Genomic DNA, 15,531 nt, shown 5'->3' on the forward strand with positions numbered 1-15,531 from the left:
TCAGCATTTTGCCCCTTGAACTCCCATGTTGTCTCCCCAAATTGTAAAGTCATGGGCCAGATACAATCAAGATAAAAAGTTTCAGCTTGAAAGCCTGCATACTTCTTGCAGTACTTACTTCTACGTAATATACACATGAAGGAAATTCCTGTTATAAATAAAGACAAAAGGTAGACTTTATCATCTTCCTCTCCTCTTGTTTAAATCAAGTAACCCTTACAGGGTAGTGGTGTTTCCTATTTCGGAAACCTAAGGCCACAGACACCGTTTCCAGTCATGAATTCACGTGCGCGAGCCAACTCCGTTCGAAGAGCCGCCACGTGACTTACCGTAAGCTGCTGCCCATGCGATTGGCATGAAGGTTTTGATTTCACTGTCGTCGATCTGCTGATCGTGTGCTGCGGCAGCAGCCGCCGCCGCCGCCGCATCCTCCTCCCCTACAATCACCTCCATATAAACTTCATCGGCAATTTCCGCGACATCTAAGTAGGAAATTATATCAAATTTTGTGACCAGGTTTACAGAGATCACAGGAAAGACGTTTTTATTTGAATTCAGTTAGCAGACAAGTAGAAGGAAGGTTCAAGAGTTACACACCTAGAACACAGCTTTCACAGAGTCCTAAGCAGGCAACGAATATTTGTTTAACGAATCATTCATTTCTTGGCTTTCATCTTAACTTGTTTTTAAAGCAACATTCTACACATCCGTAACGAGTTACCGAGACTGCCCTTGGAACACGGCAGCATAATAATCTCTACAATAATGCTACTTGTTTTCCTTCAAATACTGACCATAGTTAAAAAGAGAGCTACAGAAACACAAAACTTTCTCCCACAAAAAGGCCACCTACTTACTTAAATCTTCATCTTCTTGCTGAGAGTCGTTGACAGTCATATAAACCATCTTTTCCCTTGGCACACGAATACTGCTATTCTGATCAAGTAATTCAACTCCATGGTCATTCTCAGGCTCACTCTCCACAATGTCTACGGTGCCACCTATCAGGGAAGATGACAGCTCCGAGAATTTATCTGAAAACTTCATTTCCACCCATCTGACTTAACACATGTCATATACTTTTCTACTGCTACATGGAAATCCTTGTTTAAAAGTTATCTTCAGAAAAGATTTCAAAGGTCCGCAATCTAAACCACCCAAAAGAAATCAGGCTGAAGTGTCTCATCAGGATGCATACTATGCCGAAGCTTTCCTCTTACCTAAATCATCCTCTCCAGGGTCAGCTTTAAAAATGTACACCTTGATGACTTCAGGGCAAGTGCCATCCACCTTACAAGGATCGATTTCTGACTCTGCGTCCATGGTCATTCCAGAGGAACCATCGTGTTCTATTTTGCCAGCATCATCCACTGAAAAGGCAGGAAATACATTACAAATAACACTAGCAGATACTTAAATAAAATGTTAGTTTTGCAAACTCCTTTGTACAAATATCATCCCTAACAGGATTCATACAAAATAGGATGATTTTACCTAGACCAGTAGACACGCAGAGCACGGTGGGAAATGTGGCTGACTGCTAGGCCAAGGCAGGGGTCATGGAGGGCCTTGTGCAACCAGGCAGAGGGGTTCAGACTTGACAATGGTAGGTCAGAGGTTTCTCAATCTGGTCAGGTGTCATATCTCTTAGGGAACTAAAGAACACAGGTCCCAGCCCAGCAGCACTACAGAATTAGAATCTGTAGGGGTGAAGCCAGATACATGGAGCGATTTAGAGGTTCCAGAGCAGTGAGAATGACAGATCACCATGTTCGCTAACATCAGGACTTAAGAGTCAAAACTGAACATGACAAAGGAGCCAGGGATAACTATGGGGTTTCTGATTTAGGTGACCGAGTGACTGGGGGAAGAAATGTTAATCAGAGAAATGAGGAAAAGGCTCTCTCTTCCTGCATGGGTAATTAATTTAAGGTCTGAGAGGTAACATCCCTAAAAGCTCTCAGACCAGTGCCTGTCCCCGTTCTTTTATATTCACAGCACCCTTTGCTTGTTTCTCTCCGAGTATACGATTCATTGTATTGTCACTATCAGGGACTTTCCCCCATCTTTCCCACTGATAGAGCAGAACTTGTCATTTTATTAGTCTTTTAAGACAAGAGTCTGGTGATGGTAGATGTTCAGAATATTGATGAGCCAATGACTCAATGAATGAGATGTAAAGACAGTTGCTGGATATTTGAGTCTGAAAGCTGAAGGCTGACAGATTTGGGAGCCAACAGCTCTGTGCTAACTAGCCCTGAGATCACACAGCGAGGACCTGCAGTGTGAGGAAAGAGTGTGCTATGGATATCTCGGGGAACATCACAGTTTAAGGGAGGGACAAGAAGAATTCACAAAGGAACCCAAGAAGGGAAAGCTGGAGAGGCTGGTGGAGGATCGTGAAGGAAGCGAGGCAGTTATAAATTCAGTTATAAATGCAGCACACACCCTAGTAACGGAGGAATGACCTGGAAGTCACTGACGCCCCTGGGGAAAAGCAGTGTAGTAAAGGCTATATGGGGTCAGATTAAAGTGGGGTGAGGATTCAATGGAAGGTGTGCGTTTCTTCAAGAAGTCTAATTTTAAAATGGAGAACAAAGGGGCAGTAACTAGAACGGGGTACAGGGTCAAGGACTTTTCTGTTTAACTGATAAGAACACTCAAGCATATTCAGTCTGTGGGAGCAAATACAACAGACGGGAAGAAGCTGAAGCCAGAGGACACGGGAAAACTTCTGGATCAAGATCTCAGAGGAAAAGGGGAAGATGAAATTAGAGGCAAAGATGAAGAAATTCTCCTTAGACAGCGGGAGCAATACGCGATCCTTCTGAGACTTGAAGTGGTAAACATGGATGCAAAGAGAGCTACATTGTGTTAAGGGGGAAGGCTGTAATGCTGGGAGCTGGAGAAGTTTGTGGCTGGTGGCTTCAACCGTGGATATGAAACCAGAGGCAAGGGCTTTGGTTACCAGGGAGAAAATGGCAAACTAGGTGAAGAGCTTAAGAAGCTGGAGAAAATGAGCTGATCCAGGACAAGCCTCATGATATGCAGGTTCAAAGAGACCAGCCGGTTAAACTCTGTGGTCTGAGAAAACAAAGAGAGGTTCCCTGAACTCTGACATAACTACCTAAATTCAAGGATCTTGACTATGCTTTTTATAAAAATGATTTGTAAGGGGAAAGAATTAGCATTAGGTCCTTATTTCTGGCCTGATGTGTACTTACCCCTTTTCAAAGCTAATATTTTTATGACATACCAAGCTGACTGAGCCAAGGCTATTTTCTTAAAAGTAGCTCTGCAATTTCAAAGTGAGGTAGCGATAACAAGGATGAAGATCCCCCCCAAACTAGCTGGAGAGACCTGACTAAACCTGCTACATCTTCAGAACACTCATCTCTGAGCAGTTAGATCTTGTTGATGAAGCTTGCCCTTTTTTGGCAAGGTATGGCAAAACTGATTCTAACAGGTACTGGAAAACCAAATGTCCTCGTGTTTACAAAGAACAAGGTCAGGCTAGCTGTTTTGGCATATTTTAGCTTGTTGGTACTCATAAGATAAAGCCTTTGATGACTGAAAAATCTTCATTTTGGAGCTCGCAAAATGGCATGTATTTATCTATAATTTGGAGGAAAAGACTTTTCTGTTTGCTTTCATAAGTGTGTGGGGAAAACACATTTCAAATATACAGGCTCACCTGAGCCAAGCAAAGCTATTCTATTATTAGACAAAAGTAGAATTCACCTTCAGGTTTTCACCTTGAGAATTTGCCCCACTAACTCAACTTATGAAATTACTCTGAATATGAAAAATTACAGAAGTGATTTTTTTAAAAAAACCCACTTTGATGGTCCTGTTAAGGACTCAAAATTTCTCTGTGATTTTAAAGCTACCATAAAAATGAATTTCTAAAAACAAAGAAGCCTTGGATAAAACTGAGTCATCATATGATTTCTGCCTAAGTGCCTTCTTCTAATGTAGTGATGAAGAGCTAGAGCTCTGGAACAAGGCCTCTCCAAAACAGAAGAGCATAATTTCTGGAAATTAAGACTACTTCTAATAATAACTACCATTTGCATGGCATTTTGCTATTTCCTTATCATTTCTATGTACTTTAATTTTATTTGATCCTTACCTTTTCCAGATAAAGAAATAAAGGCTCTGAGATGGTATGTGCCTTGCCCAAAGTCAGTGAACTAATGAGGGATGGGAGAGAGAAGAGGTGCCTGTCTTTAGAACCCAGACCTTTATTTTCATCTTCTGATTTTTTAAGAAATGTATGTTTACTGTATAAAACTTAGAATTAAAAAAAAAAATCACCAATGGTCCCACCAACCAGAGATTCCATCACTGTTAGGAAATTTTCTTCCCAGTTTTTTCTATTTGTGTTAAAGTAAAATTGGCATCACAGTTTCCTCAAGCCTTACATAATAATAATCTTTACAACTCATCCAGTATTTTATTTTTTTTTAAAGATTTTATTTATTTATTTGACAGTGAGAGAGAGAGTACAAGCAGGGGGAGAAGGAGAGGGAGAAGCAGGCTTCCCGCTGAGCAGAGAGCCCGGCGTGGGGCTTGATCCCTGGGATCATGACCTGAGCTGAAGGCAGACGCTTTACCCAATGAGCCACCCAGGCACCCCTCATCCAGTATTTTAAACTTCAAAACTGAGAAACATTTGACTTATTGATGATCTCATTAGTAACAGCAAAACTATAGCAAAATATAGGCAATACTTTATACTGCTTGAAGGGAGCTTCAGTAAACTCTCCTAAAGACTGAAAATTGAGGGATACTTATTTGCAATGTTACAGATACCACAGTGTCTAAAAATATAGTTCATTAAGATCTCAAAAAAACCAGTAGTTTCTGGAAAAGAAAAATTACTGGGGTGTGGGTGGGAAATACACCACTTCAAGTAAATTGGTTTTGGTTTTGGGTTTTTTTTTAAGAGAGAGAGGGAGAGCGTGCAAGCTCCTGCAGGGGGAGGAGCAAAGGGAGAGGGAAAGAGAGAATCTTAAGCAGGCTCCACGCCCAGCACGGAGCCCAACGCAGGGCCCAACACAGGGCTCCATCTCACAACCCTGAGAGCAGGACCTGAGCCAAAATCAAGTCAGTCGCTTAAATGACTGAGCCACCCAGGCACCCATTTTTTTCTTTACGTAGGCTCCACACACAGCATGGAGCCCAACACAGGGCTTGAACTCACGACCCTGACATCAAGACCTGAGCTGAAATCAAGAGTTGGATGCTTAACTGAGCCACCCAGGTGCCCCTCAAGTAAACTGTTAAACGAATGTTGATCTAATTAAAAGATCAGTAAAACTAAGCTGATGGAGAATCTATATAACAAGGAAGGATGGTGGTCATGATGGATAATGGTAACATTTACTGACCACATACCAAGCCCTTAAAATGTAACCATTCACTCCTCACAAAAACCTTATGACATAGGTAATATTGTTTTGTTATTCTCAATTAAGTTTCTAGACAAATTTTTATAATTTTTACCAAGACAGAAAAATATATGATATTGGATTGCGGTGGAATTGCATTTTGTACAAATTAACATCATAGAAAGAAAAGATCTTTACCATTTGATCTCTCTCTTCCTACGTTTCCTACCAAATACCCCTAGACGTAGCCCTCAGTCAGCTTTCCTAAAACAAAGATCCAGTTGCCTTACTCTCCGGCTCAGAATGGTACCCCATTTCCTACCAAATAAAATACAAACTGCACAGTCTAGTAACCAACCTCTGACCAAAGTGCCTTCTGCCTTCAATCTTGTCTCCCCCATCAGGCCCTAGACTACCCCGTGTGCCCTGAACTTAAAACAATACATTTTTATTTCTATTCCCTTATGCTTCTTGTACTTGTATATAATTTGTTGTAGAAATTATATAGTTTACTGTTTAAGAAAAGTATTTTTTTAAGATTTTTATTTATTTGAGAGAGCGTGAGCAAGAGAGCACAAGCAGGTGGAGCAGCCCAACATGGAGGCTCAATCTCAGGACCCTGGGATCATGCCCTGAGCCGAAGGTAGCTGCTTAACCAAATGAGCCACCCAGGTACCCCCCAAAAAAGTATTTTTAAAGTTTTAAAAAATTAAAATGTGATCAAAATTCTACCACCTAGAACTATCAATTTACAGATCATTATTCAGATATTTCCCTATGCATATTTATAAATAAGAGTGACAGATATTTTAATGAAAACTGTATATTGTAATATGCCATTTTTAAACAAAAATCACTACATCATAATTTACTTGAACTCAAACAACTTGAATTCCACAGTCAATCTCATTCCCTTGCTCTCCAAACCCTTGCCCTCCCCCTCCTTTCATTCCATCATACTGGCTTGAGAGAACCACAGACTTGCCGGATTTCAATTTTCCTCTCTGCCTCTACACCAGGGCCTATGCCGCTAAATCTGATGGCAAACACGCACACAAGCAGACACATGCACACACACTGATGGTTTCACTTTAAATCCATGACCCTGAACCTGAGGCAAACCTTTTCTGCTACTTTCCCTATTTTCTAGTATCCTCTCTCCTCAAATCTCTAATTTCACCTCCCCATCCTCACTCTCAGTTGATGATCTTCTTTCTTATTTTACTGAGAACAAGTGAAACAATCGGAAGATTCACTGACTATCAGATCTACTCACCTACCAGCAACTAAATCCAGCCTGTAAGCAAGACAAATCACCTCTATTCCTAGCTAAAGCCTGCCCCCTTCTTTATTGCTCTAGCATCTGCCCCCTCTACTGGATCACCTTCATCAGCACATAAACTATTCTTTTTCCCCCTTTAAAACAAAAATTCTTGATCCCATTTCTCCAATTCTTGTCATCCTGTATCCTCTAAACTCACTTCAACCTGGCCCATGACTTCACCAAAACTGTTCATCAAGGTCACCCGTTCTCAGCATCCATTTGACTCTGATTCACTTTCCTCACTTGGCTTCCAGGATATAAGCTCTTGGTTTCCTCCTCCCTCACCGGCCATGCCTCCTCAGTCCTTTGTAGGAGCTGCCTCTTAGCCTCTTAATGTTGCAAACCTCAGGGCTTAGTTTTTGGTCTTGGTTTATTTACAATCACTCCTTTGGCAATGTCATTCTGTTTTATAGCTTAAATTTCATCTATATGCCAATAACTCCCAATTTTGCATCTCCATTCTAGTCCTATTTCCCGAACTCAGATTTGTACGTCTTTGATATCTATCAGATATCTCAAAATTAAGCCTCTGCTCAAATGTCATCTCAGCAAACGCTGACATCTGCAACCCAAAATCTTCCTTATACCCCTGTTTTCTTCCCAAGAAGATTATCACTTATACTACATCACTTATTTATGTCTGTGTACCTCTACTAGAACATAAGGGAGGGGAAAAGCACTGGCATCTGTTTTGTTCAATGATGTATCCCAAGTGTCTACAGTACACTGATATACAGAAAAGATTTAACATTCATTTCTTAAATATATGAATGCTGATCTTCAAGTAAATGTTTAGACATTATGTTACTAGTTCTTAACCCTCTAAAGATGAAAAAATATATTACAAAAACATTTAGAGTCATACTTTGCTTATAATACATGAATCAATTTTTTTAAGGAGAGTGAGAATGCATGCACAAGAGTGAGGGGGGAGGGGGCAGAGGGAGAGGGACAGAGAGAATCTCAAGCAGGCTCCATGCACAGCACAGTGCCTGATGTGGGGCTTGAACTCACGACCCCGAGACCATGACCTGAGCTGAATCTAAGAGTCAGACCCTTAACAAACTGAGCCACCCAGGTGCACCATGAATCAATTTTAAAGCCAGTATCTACTGTCATCCTACTATGAAAGATATGATTATGACTTGCTGGTTTTATCATTCTGTCAATTTCTTGAAACAAGAAAGATTTGATCTTTATTTCAGGAAAATTCACTCGAAGATTCCAATCTTTATTTTAGGAAAATTTCTTCCACTATAAATATTTTTGTAGTTCACTGGTTGTTCCCTTCTTTGAGAATTCTCCTTACGTGTTTGCCTCCTCTATCTGTCTCCTGTGTCTAGCCATCTCCTCCATATTCATTTTTGTACCATTTTTAACCATTTTTGTGATTTCCTAAAGCTGGATCCTCTGCCCATGCTTATTTACTCAAGCAGATTTATTCTTATAGTTGCTTCTATGGTGGCTTTTATCTTGATCATATTTTTATTTTTCTCTTCCGCTTCTTTCTGAATTTTAAGTTTACTTTATATCTGCCTCTATTGTCTTGTAATATTCTTTGAACTTCTGCATCTCCTCTTTGACTTTTAAAAAAGATCACATTGGAAATGTTCTATAGCTATATCTGCACTAGCTACATGTGGTTATTCAGCACTTGAAATGTGGTTGGTGCAACTTAGACACTATATACCTAATTTTATTTAATTTTCATTTAATTAAACTTAACTTTAATTAGCCACATGTGGCTAATGACTACCATATTGGAACACAGAGGTTCAGACAATTGTTGGGATATACTTACTTTGTTTCTTTCAGAGATTCTTCTTGCAATTAATATATTGTATTAATAAATAAAAATATTTCAGAGAGTTGAAGATTCTTTAGATTCAAAGAGCTCATCGTGCATGAAAACACAATGCAAGAAAAAGACCTACACCTAACTAAGCACAACTGTATGATATTTCAGACCAGGAGGGATAAAAAGATCTTTAAACCTTTCAGAATAAAATGAAACACCTACAAAGGAATGAGAGTCAAGATGACATCAGGCTCCTAAACTGTAACACTAGATGCTAGGTGACAGTGAAACATGGCATCATAAGTTCTCAGGGAAAATTCTCTTTAACCTAGAATTCTGTACCTAACCAAATTATCAATCACATTTAAGGGTAGAATAAAAATATTTTTAGTACACAATCTATACTCCTTAGGAAGTTATTTCAATATGTGGTCCAGTACAATAAGGGAGTAAATCAAGAAAGAGGGTGGCATGGGAATCCATAAAACAGTGGATTAATCTCAGGAAATGAGGGAAGGAAAATTTCAGAAAAATGCCTGTATTGCATTAAGCCTAGAAAGCAACTACTTCAGAGTGGAGCAGAAACATAAAAAGCTTCAAGAAGGGGGCGCCTGGGTAGCTCAGTTGGTTAAGTGTCTGCCTTTGGCTCAGGTCATGATCTGTGTCCTGGGATCCAGTCCCACATTGGGCTCCCTGCTCAGCGGGGAGTCTGCTTCTCCCTCTGCCTGCCGTTCCCCCATGCTCATTCGCGCATGTGCACTCTCTCTCTCTCTCTCGCAAATAAATAAAATCTTTAAAATAAGAAAAAAGCTTCAGGAGGGGAGTCACTGGGAAAAGGAGGACTCAAAGAAAAACCTAAGTGGACAGAGAAGTAAGTCAAACTTAAGGATAGATTTCTCAGAAAGCACAATTAAGAAGGAAAACCCATGCTACAAGGATGGAATCAGTTTCAAAGACAAAGTTTAATTAAGCTTCAAGTCTATAAACTGTGACCAGTACCCACAGAAGGACATGGATTAAGTCACTAAATCCCAGCCTTCCAGAACCAGAAGCTAGCTACCTGATAGATCTTAAAACAGGTTAATTTTGAAAGAAAAATAAAGATGATTTTACATCCTAAATAATTTATTTCAAGGGACAGTCTGAATACACAAATCTTTTCTAAAGTTTTAACAAGATCCCTAGGTGTGAATGTTAGGATTGACATCAAGGAGGGAAATCAGGCCTTTTCAGATGACCCTACAGTCAGTATTGCTATCGAAGAAAGAATCTGGTTCTCTGAACCAAGAGCCTGTTCTAACTTACTCTCTGGTAAATCCAATAGTCTTACTACTTAAATCACTTCAATTTTTAAACTTCTAAACCCAAAATCCAATCAAAAGAAAAAAACTACAGAGTAAAAACTTGGTATTATTCAGTGTCTTCTTAGATTTCCTGTGTGGGCAGGTGGCTACTTAACAGTAAAAATACCTAGGGACGCCTGGGTGGCTCAGTGGGTTAGGTGTCTGCCCTCAGCTCAGGTCATGGTCCCAGGGTCCTGGGATCGAGCCCCGCATCGGGCTCCCTGCTCGGCGGGGAGTCTGCTTCTCCCTCTGACTGCTGCTGCCCCTGCTTGTATGCTCTCTCTCTGACAAGTAAATAAAATCTTAACAAAAAAAAAAAACAAACCACAGATGGGCAGTTCCCCTTAAAAGGATACCTGAGCTCATGAGCAACTGTTATGTCCTAGACACTGTGGTCAGTGGTGTCCCTCTATTTTATCATGAAATCAATGACAACAGCTCCATGACTTAGGTGTTTTATCTCCACTTTACAGATGTGAAACCAGAGCACCTAAGACTAAGTTAACTTGCAGGAAGCATTCTGCTGAGTATGCAGATGTTCTAGTAGATAAATAAACTTATAAATTCACTTTTGGGCCTCCCTTTCTTAGCTTCCTCCTTAGGAACCCTCTTTCTGTGGTTAAAATTCCATCTTATTTTTATTATATAGCCTATAAAAGATTTCAGAGAATTAGTGATAATCTGATCTCCTTTACTTCTTGAAACTTTCCTGAAGACATTCAAAGATTTAATGAAATTAGCCTATTCTATAGAAGGGGAATTAAAGGATCAGAGCCATTCAAGTGTCTGTCCTAAGTTATAGTGATCTCTAACATGACGTCAGAGAGAACTTATGAAAAATATTTGCCAAATTGCACTGAACTGGTCTAAAATATAGCTAACTAAACCTAGTTAACCAAGAACTGATTTCTTAATACTATAAATTCAGGGGGAAAAGAAAGGAATGACTACTATAATCCCACCTTGTGCCTGCCTTTAGCCAAGGATTCCCTGATCAGACAACAAGAAGGTCTTAAGTGAAGCCAGTCCGGAGTTAGTCCTGCTTGCCCAGTTGATGCCACCAACAGAGAGATTCTGTGCGGACAACAATGATCAGCCATTACTGACAGGCAGGCTCTGTGCTGGGTGCCTGCTCCATATGATCTCTAATTCTCCCAACCAGCCCACAGGTCAGGTAGTAGGACTGCCATCTTACAAATAAAAAAACAAAGGCCAAAGAGAAGTCAGTAATTTGCTCAAAATCATACAGCTAATGAGCAGCTGGGCTGGCATCCAAATGGAAAGCTGGCTGACTCTAAACTGCAGGCACTGATACACTTAAGAATTTCTCGAAGATCAGATCTTCGCATGTTCTTTCTTTCCCTCTCTCCTCCTCTCTCCTGCCCAACCCCCATTATCCCACAAAGTAATCACAGATCTGTTCAAAGGGCAAGCTGTTGGACAATTCTGTCTAGGTCACAAGCAGATAAACAGTAAATATGAGTCACAAGGCTAATCTGAAGCTCCAATTGCTTCTAAGGCTTTCAAGATACAGATTTTTTACCCAATCTTATTTTTGGTGGGGAGAGGGGAGGACAACAATAAATGTGCCTTACCTGAGTGCTTCCAAATAAGTTTCAGAGTACCCACAGTAAAGACAATAATTTTAGATGGATTAACAGACATCTTTGTAAATTTTATCAGAACAAGCTTAAAGCTTATTCAATATGTCTTCTCTAAGACTTTTCTCACATTTCAGAAACATTTCCATGAGGATATGTATTTTTAAAACTCTAAAATTTCATTCTGTGGTTTACCAAATGGTTAAGAAACAAAACTGATAGAGTGCATATATAAAAATAATGGTAAGATATAGAAACATCCAACAATCTGCCCACAGAACAAAGGAATAAACAAATATTTTACCATGTCTCCTGTGCTAATAGCCCTGAGAATCAATAAATAAATCATAAGATTGTATTAACCCTCAGAGTTTATGCATTAAACATAGAAGTTTGGACTTATTTCTTCATTCATTCCCAGAACCACTTTTTTGGGGGGGAGGTACAGAGGGAGAGGGAAAGGGAGAATCTTAAGCCACAACACATGGCTCAATCTTACAACTGTGAGATCATGCCCTGGGCCAAAACTGAGTCAGACACTTAACCGACTGAGCCACCCAGGCGTCCTCCTCCCCCGGAACCATTTTTTATTAGATATCTACTATGACCAAAAGCTGTGCTCAATTAGGAGCTAACATCAGACCAACTGGTCAGAACACCTCAATGAGAAGGCCAGGGGCACCACGTGGACAGCTGCAGGCAGCAACCGTATGGACAGATCTTCAGCGTATCCAAACATGCTCCTCCTCTGGTAATGGTTTCGCCATCTGCCCAGCTCCACAAGCCAGAAACCAGGAAGGGAGCTTTGAACTCTCCCTCTTCCTCAAGCCTAAATTTAATCCAAATTCTACTTCATTAATATGTCATGAAGCAGTTTCTGCCAAACTCTACCGATAGAACCTTATTTCAAACTATCATCATCTGTTTCTTACCTGAACTACTATAATCTCCCATAGCACACTTTTTGTTTCTGAGTTTAGTCTTACCTTGTATGCTCTCAACATTGCCATGAGGATGATCTTTCCAAACTACCAGCCTAACTGTGTTATTATTATCTGCTTACAACCCTTTAACAGCTCCCCACATCGACAAGGTAAAATGCGCTTCTTAGTGCATTCAAGGGCCTTTATGATTTGGGCCCTGCCTATTTTGTCAATCTTATTTCTCACCATTTCCTCCATTTTCTTCACCAGAGATATTATTTGCACTCCAAAGAGTAAGTCTCTGAACACTCCAAGATCTTTCACATCTCCTTGCCTTTAAATAGGCCCTCCTCCCTCCTCTCTGCCATTCCTCCTGCCTTACCCACCCACTCATCCTTCAAACTGAGTTCATTCCAAATTATTTTAAATATGTGACCATGATATTGTTTCATTCTTTTTTTTAAAGATTTTATTTATTTATTTGAGAGAGAGAGAACGAGAGACAGAGAGCAGGAGAGGGAGGAGGGTCAGAGGGAGGAGAAGCAGACTCCCCGCCGAGCAGGGAGCCCGATGCGGGACTCGATCCCGGGACTCCAGGATCATGACCTGAGCCGAAGGCAGACGCTTAACCATCTGAGCCACCCAGGCGCCCCATATATTGTTTCATTTTTAAAAAAAATCCTTGTCCTTCAGATATATATACTGAAATACCTACGAATGAAATGATGTGTGGAATTTGCTTCAAAACAGTATGAGAGAGGAGGAAATGGTTAAGAGTAGAGATGAAAGACAGAGACTCAGGTCTTCAACCAAGCTTCCACAGAACTCTGGTTTATAGTGCTTTCATAGCATGTAGCTCATAGAAGTATACCAAACCACCCCCCCATTTCCTCCCTTAGTGCTTCCAAAATACTTTGTATTTTCAGTTATGTATCTTTTCACAATCAACTGTAATGATCTGTTTCTGTTTGTCTTCCCTCCAGGGCTGTGGACTCTAAAAAGCCAGAGACTTGCACTGTTTATCTCTAACAGCTACCAAGGTTCCTAGCTTATCGTGGCTGGTCAAGAAATGTTTTTGAATGAATGAAGACACAAGGAAAGTAAACATCGGCTTCTCATTTAAACATAAATTTGAAAAAAAATCTATTTTTTAGGTAGAAAAACAATGGAATAGGGTTTGGAGGCTGGGTGGCTTCTGCCCTGAGTTAACTAAGAAAATGTTTAAGCCCCTTAAATTATTTCCTAACACTGCTGAAACTGGGTATTCAATAATATTGTAAATTTAAAAAAAAATTTTAAATAATTATTATAAATTTTAAGAATCACTGAATTCTAGTTGCCTCCTCCATCCACCAATAAGCAGTATTTAAGCCAAACTCTACTGCTTTGTAGTATGAGCTTTATACACATATGTATATAAATATACACACACACGAAGAAAGGCAATATGAGAGTGGAGGGTAGATACTTTGGAATAAAACACACTTGATTTCACATCCTCAACCTAATGCTAGCTGGATGTGTAACTTTGGTCAAGTTACTTAAACTGATTCTGTTACCCAATATGTAAAGAAGAGTGATAACACCAACATTATAAGGTTGTATAAAGAAAGTAATGTATAATAAGTTCTGGCACACAGATACTATTTATTGAAGGTTTACTATTACCTATTTTTATTGTTACCAACTTGTTACAAATCTACAATCTTTCCTGGGATAAAAATGCTTAAGGCAAAAAATTTTTTCTTAAAGTTGTCCATTTTGACTTGGTAACAGTCAAACCACACATACAGTCATAAACATTTTCCCCCTGAAAAGTGAGCTTTATTAACAACAAACCTCACTAAACAAACTTAATTCCATCTCCTAATGGAAATGCAAATTGACTCAAAGGTCATTTAGAAAATAGGTCTGATGAGTCTGAAAGCATTTTCCACACATTAGCACCAAGCTCTTCTTGAAATACTAATTCAAATGGACTTAAATTATATAAATGCCACCAGACCAAAACAGCTTAATAAGCATTAGTTAAGAACTAACCAATCTAATAATTTATTAACATTCAGCTTTTATACAAGCAGTTGCATACTGTAGAAAATAGTATTTTGAAATCAACTTTATCTTAGTGAAAACGTCTTTACCCTCAGTATATAAAAACAACTAAATGGAGAGAAGACAGCTATATTATTACTCCACACTCACTGTCATAAAATACTTTTATTAAACTTATGGTCTGGGGGCACCTGGGTGGCTCAGTCATTAAGAATCTGCCTTCGGCTCGGGTCATGATCCCAGGGTCCTGGGATCAAGCCCCGCATCGGGCTCCCTGCTCCGCGGGAAGCCTGCTTCTCCCTCTCGCACTCCCTCTGCTTGTGTTCCCTCTCTCGCTGTGTCTCTCTCTGTCAAATAAATAAATAAAATCTTTAAAAAATAAATAAATAAAATAAACTTATGGTCTGCACAAAGTAAAATTTCCAATTTTATAATCAACATGTTAAAAATTATGACATACTTTCATTTAACCAAGCTAGTTTAAAGGGTTCTAAGTTTAAATTATTTGCTATAATTTTTCTTAATTTATCTATTTTAAAACTGCTTAAAATAACTGAGAGCACATATTTTATTAAAATGTATATTAGAAATGAAGCATCATGTAGGTTTACATTAGAAAAGAGACTCTATGGCTAAGTGTTCAGTTTTTGACAGGAAGGATCCCATGCTCCAGAGGCCTATTAGTTGTTTCCTCTGATGTTATTGTAAGATAGGCAAACATACCTGACGTACCCGTGTTTTCCATAAGAACATACAATGTCGCCATCACTTACTGTGTTACACCTTTTAAAACTGAATTACGCATTTTTGCCTGGACTTAAAAATTTAAACGTTAATATTTAGGGTAGTAAATTTTGCAAATTCACTATGCACTCTGACAGCATGGAACTAGTATAAGGATAGACGATAAATGGAGCAGAGTTAGGAGTCCAAAAAATAAACCCCTCACATTTACAGGCAATTATTTTCAACAAGAGTGCCAAGAACATTCAATGGGGAAAGAATTGTTTTTTCAACAAATGGTGCTGGGACAACTGAATATCCACATGCCAAAGAATGAAGTTAGCTCCTTATCTACCTCACATCATACACAAAAA

At 39.4% G+C, this 15,531-nt stretch overlaps 1 protein-coding gene across 1 annotated transcript in view; it reads right to left on the reverse strand.

Annotated features, from left to right (window-relative positions):
* The window catches only part of ZFX (zinc finger protein X-linked), a 55,456-nt gene that overhangs the window by 7,178 nt on the left and 32,747 nt on the right, over window positions 1-15,531 (reverse strand). The window contains exons 4-6 of the mRNA XM_021705630.2: window positions 1,221-1,370; window positions 858-1,001; window positions 330-482 (exon numbers count right to left, since the gene is read on the reverse strand). Of these exons, the coding sequence (XP_021561305.1) occupies window positions 330-482; window positions 858-1,001; window positions 1,221-1,370 (447 nt within the window). The remainder of the gene's footprint in view (window positions 1-329; window positions 483-857; window positions 1,002-1,220; window positions 1,371-15,531) is intronic.

This window comes from Neomonachus schauinslandi, chromosome X, assembly GCF_002201575.2.
Source record: "Neomonachus schauinslandi chromosome X, ASM220157v2, whole genome shotgun sequence".
Lineage (NCBI taxonomy): Eukaryota > Metazoa > Chordata > Mammalia > Carnivora > Phocidae > Neomonachus > Neomonachus schauinslandi.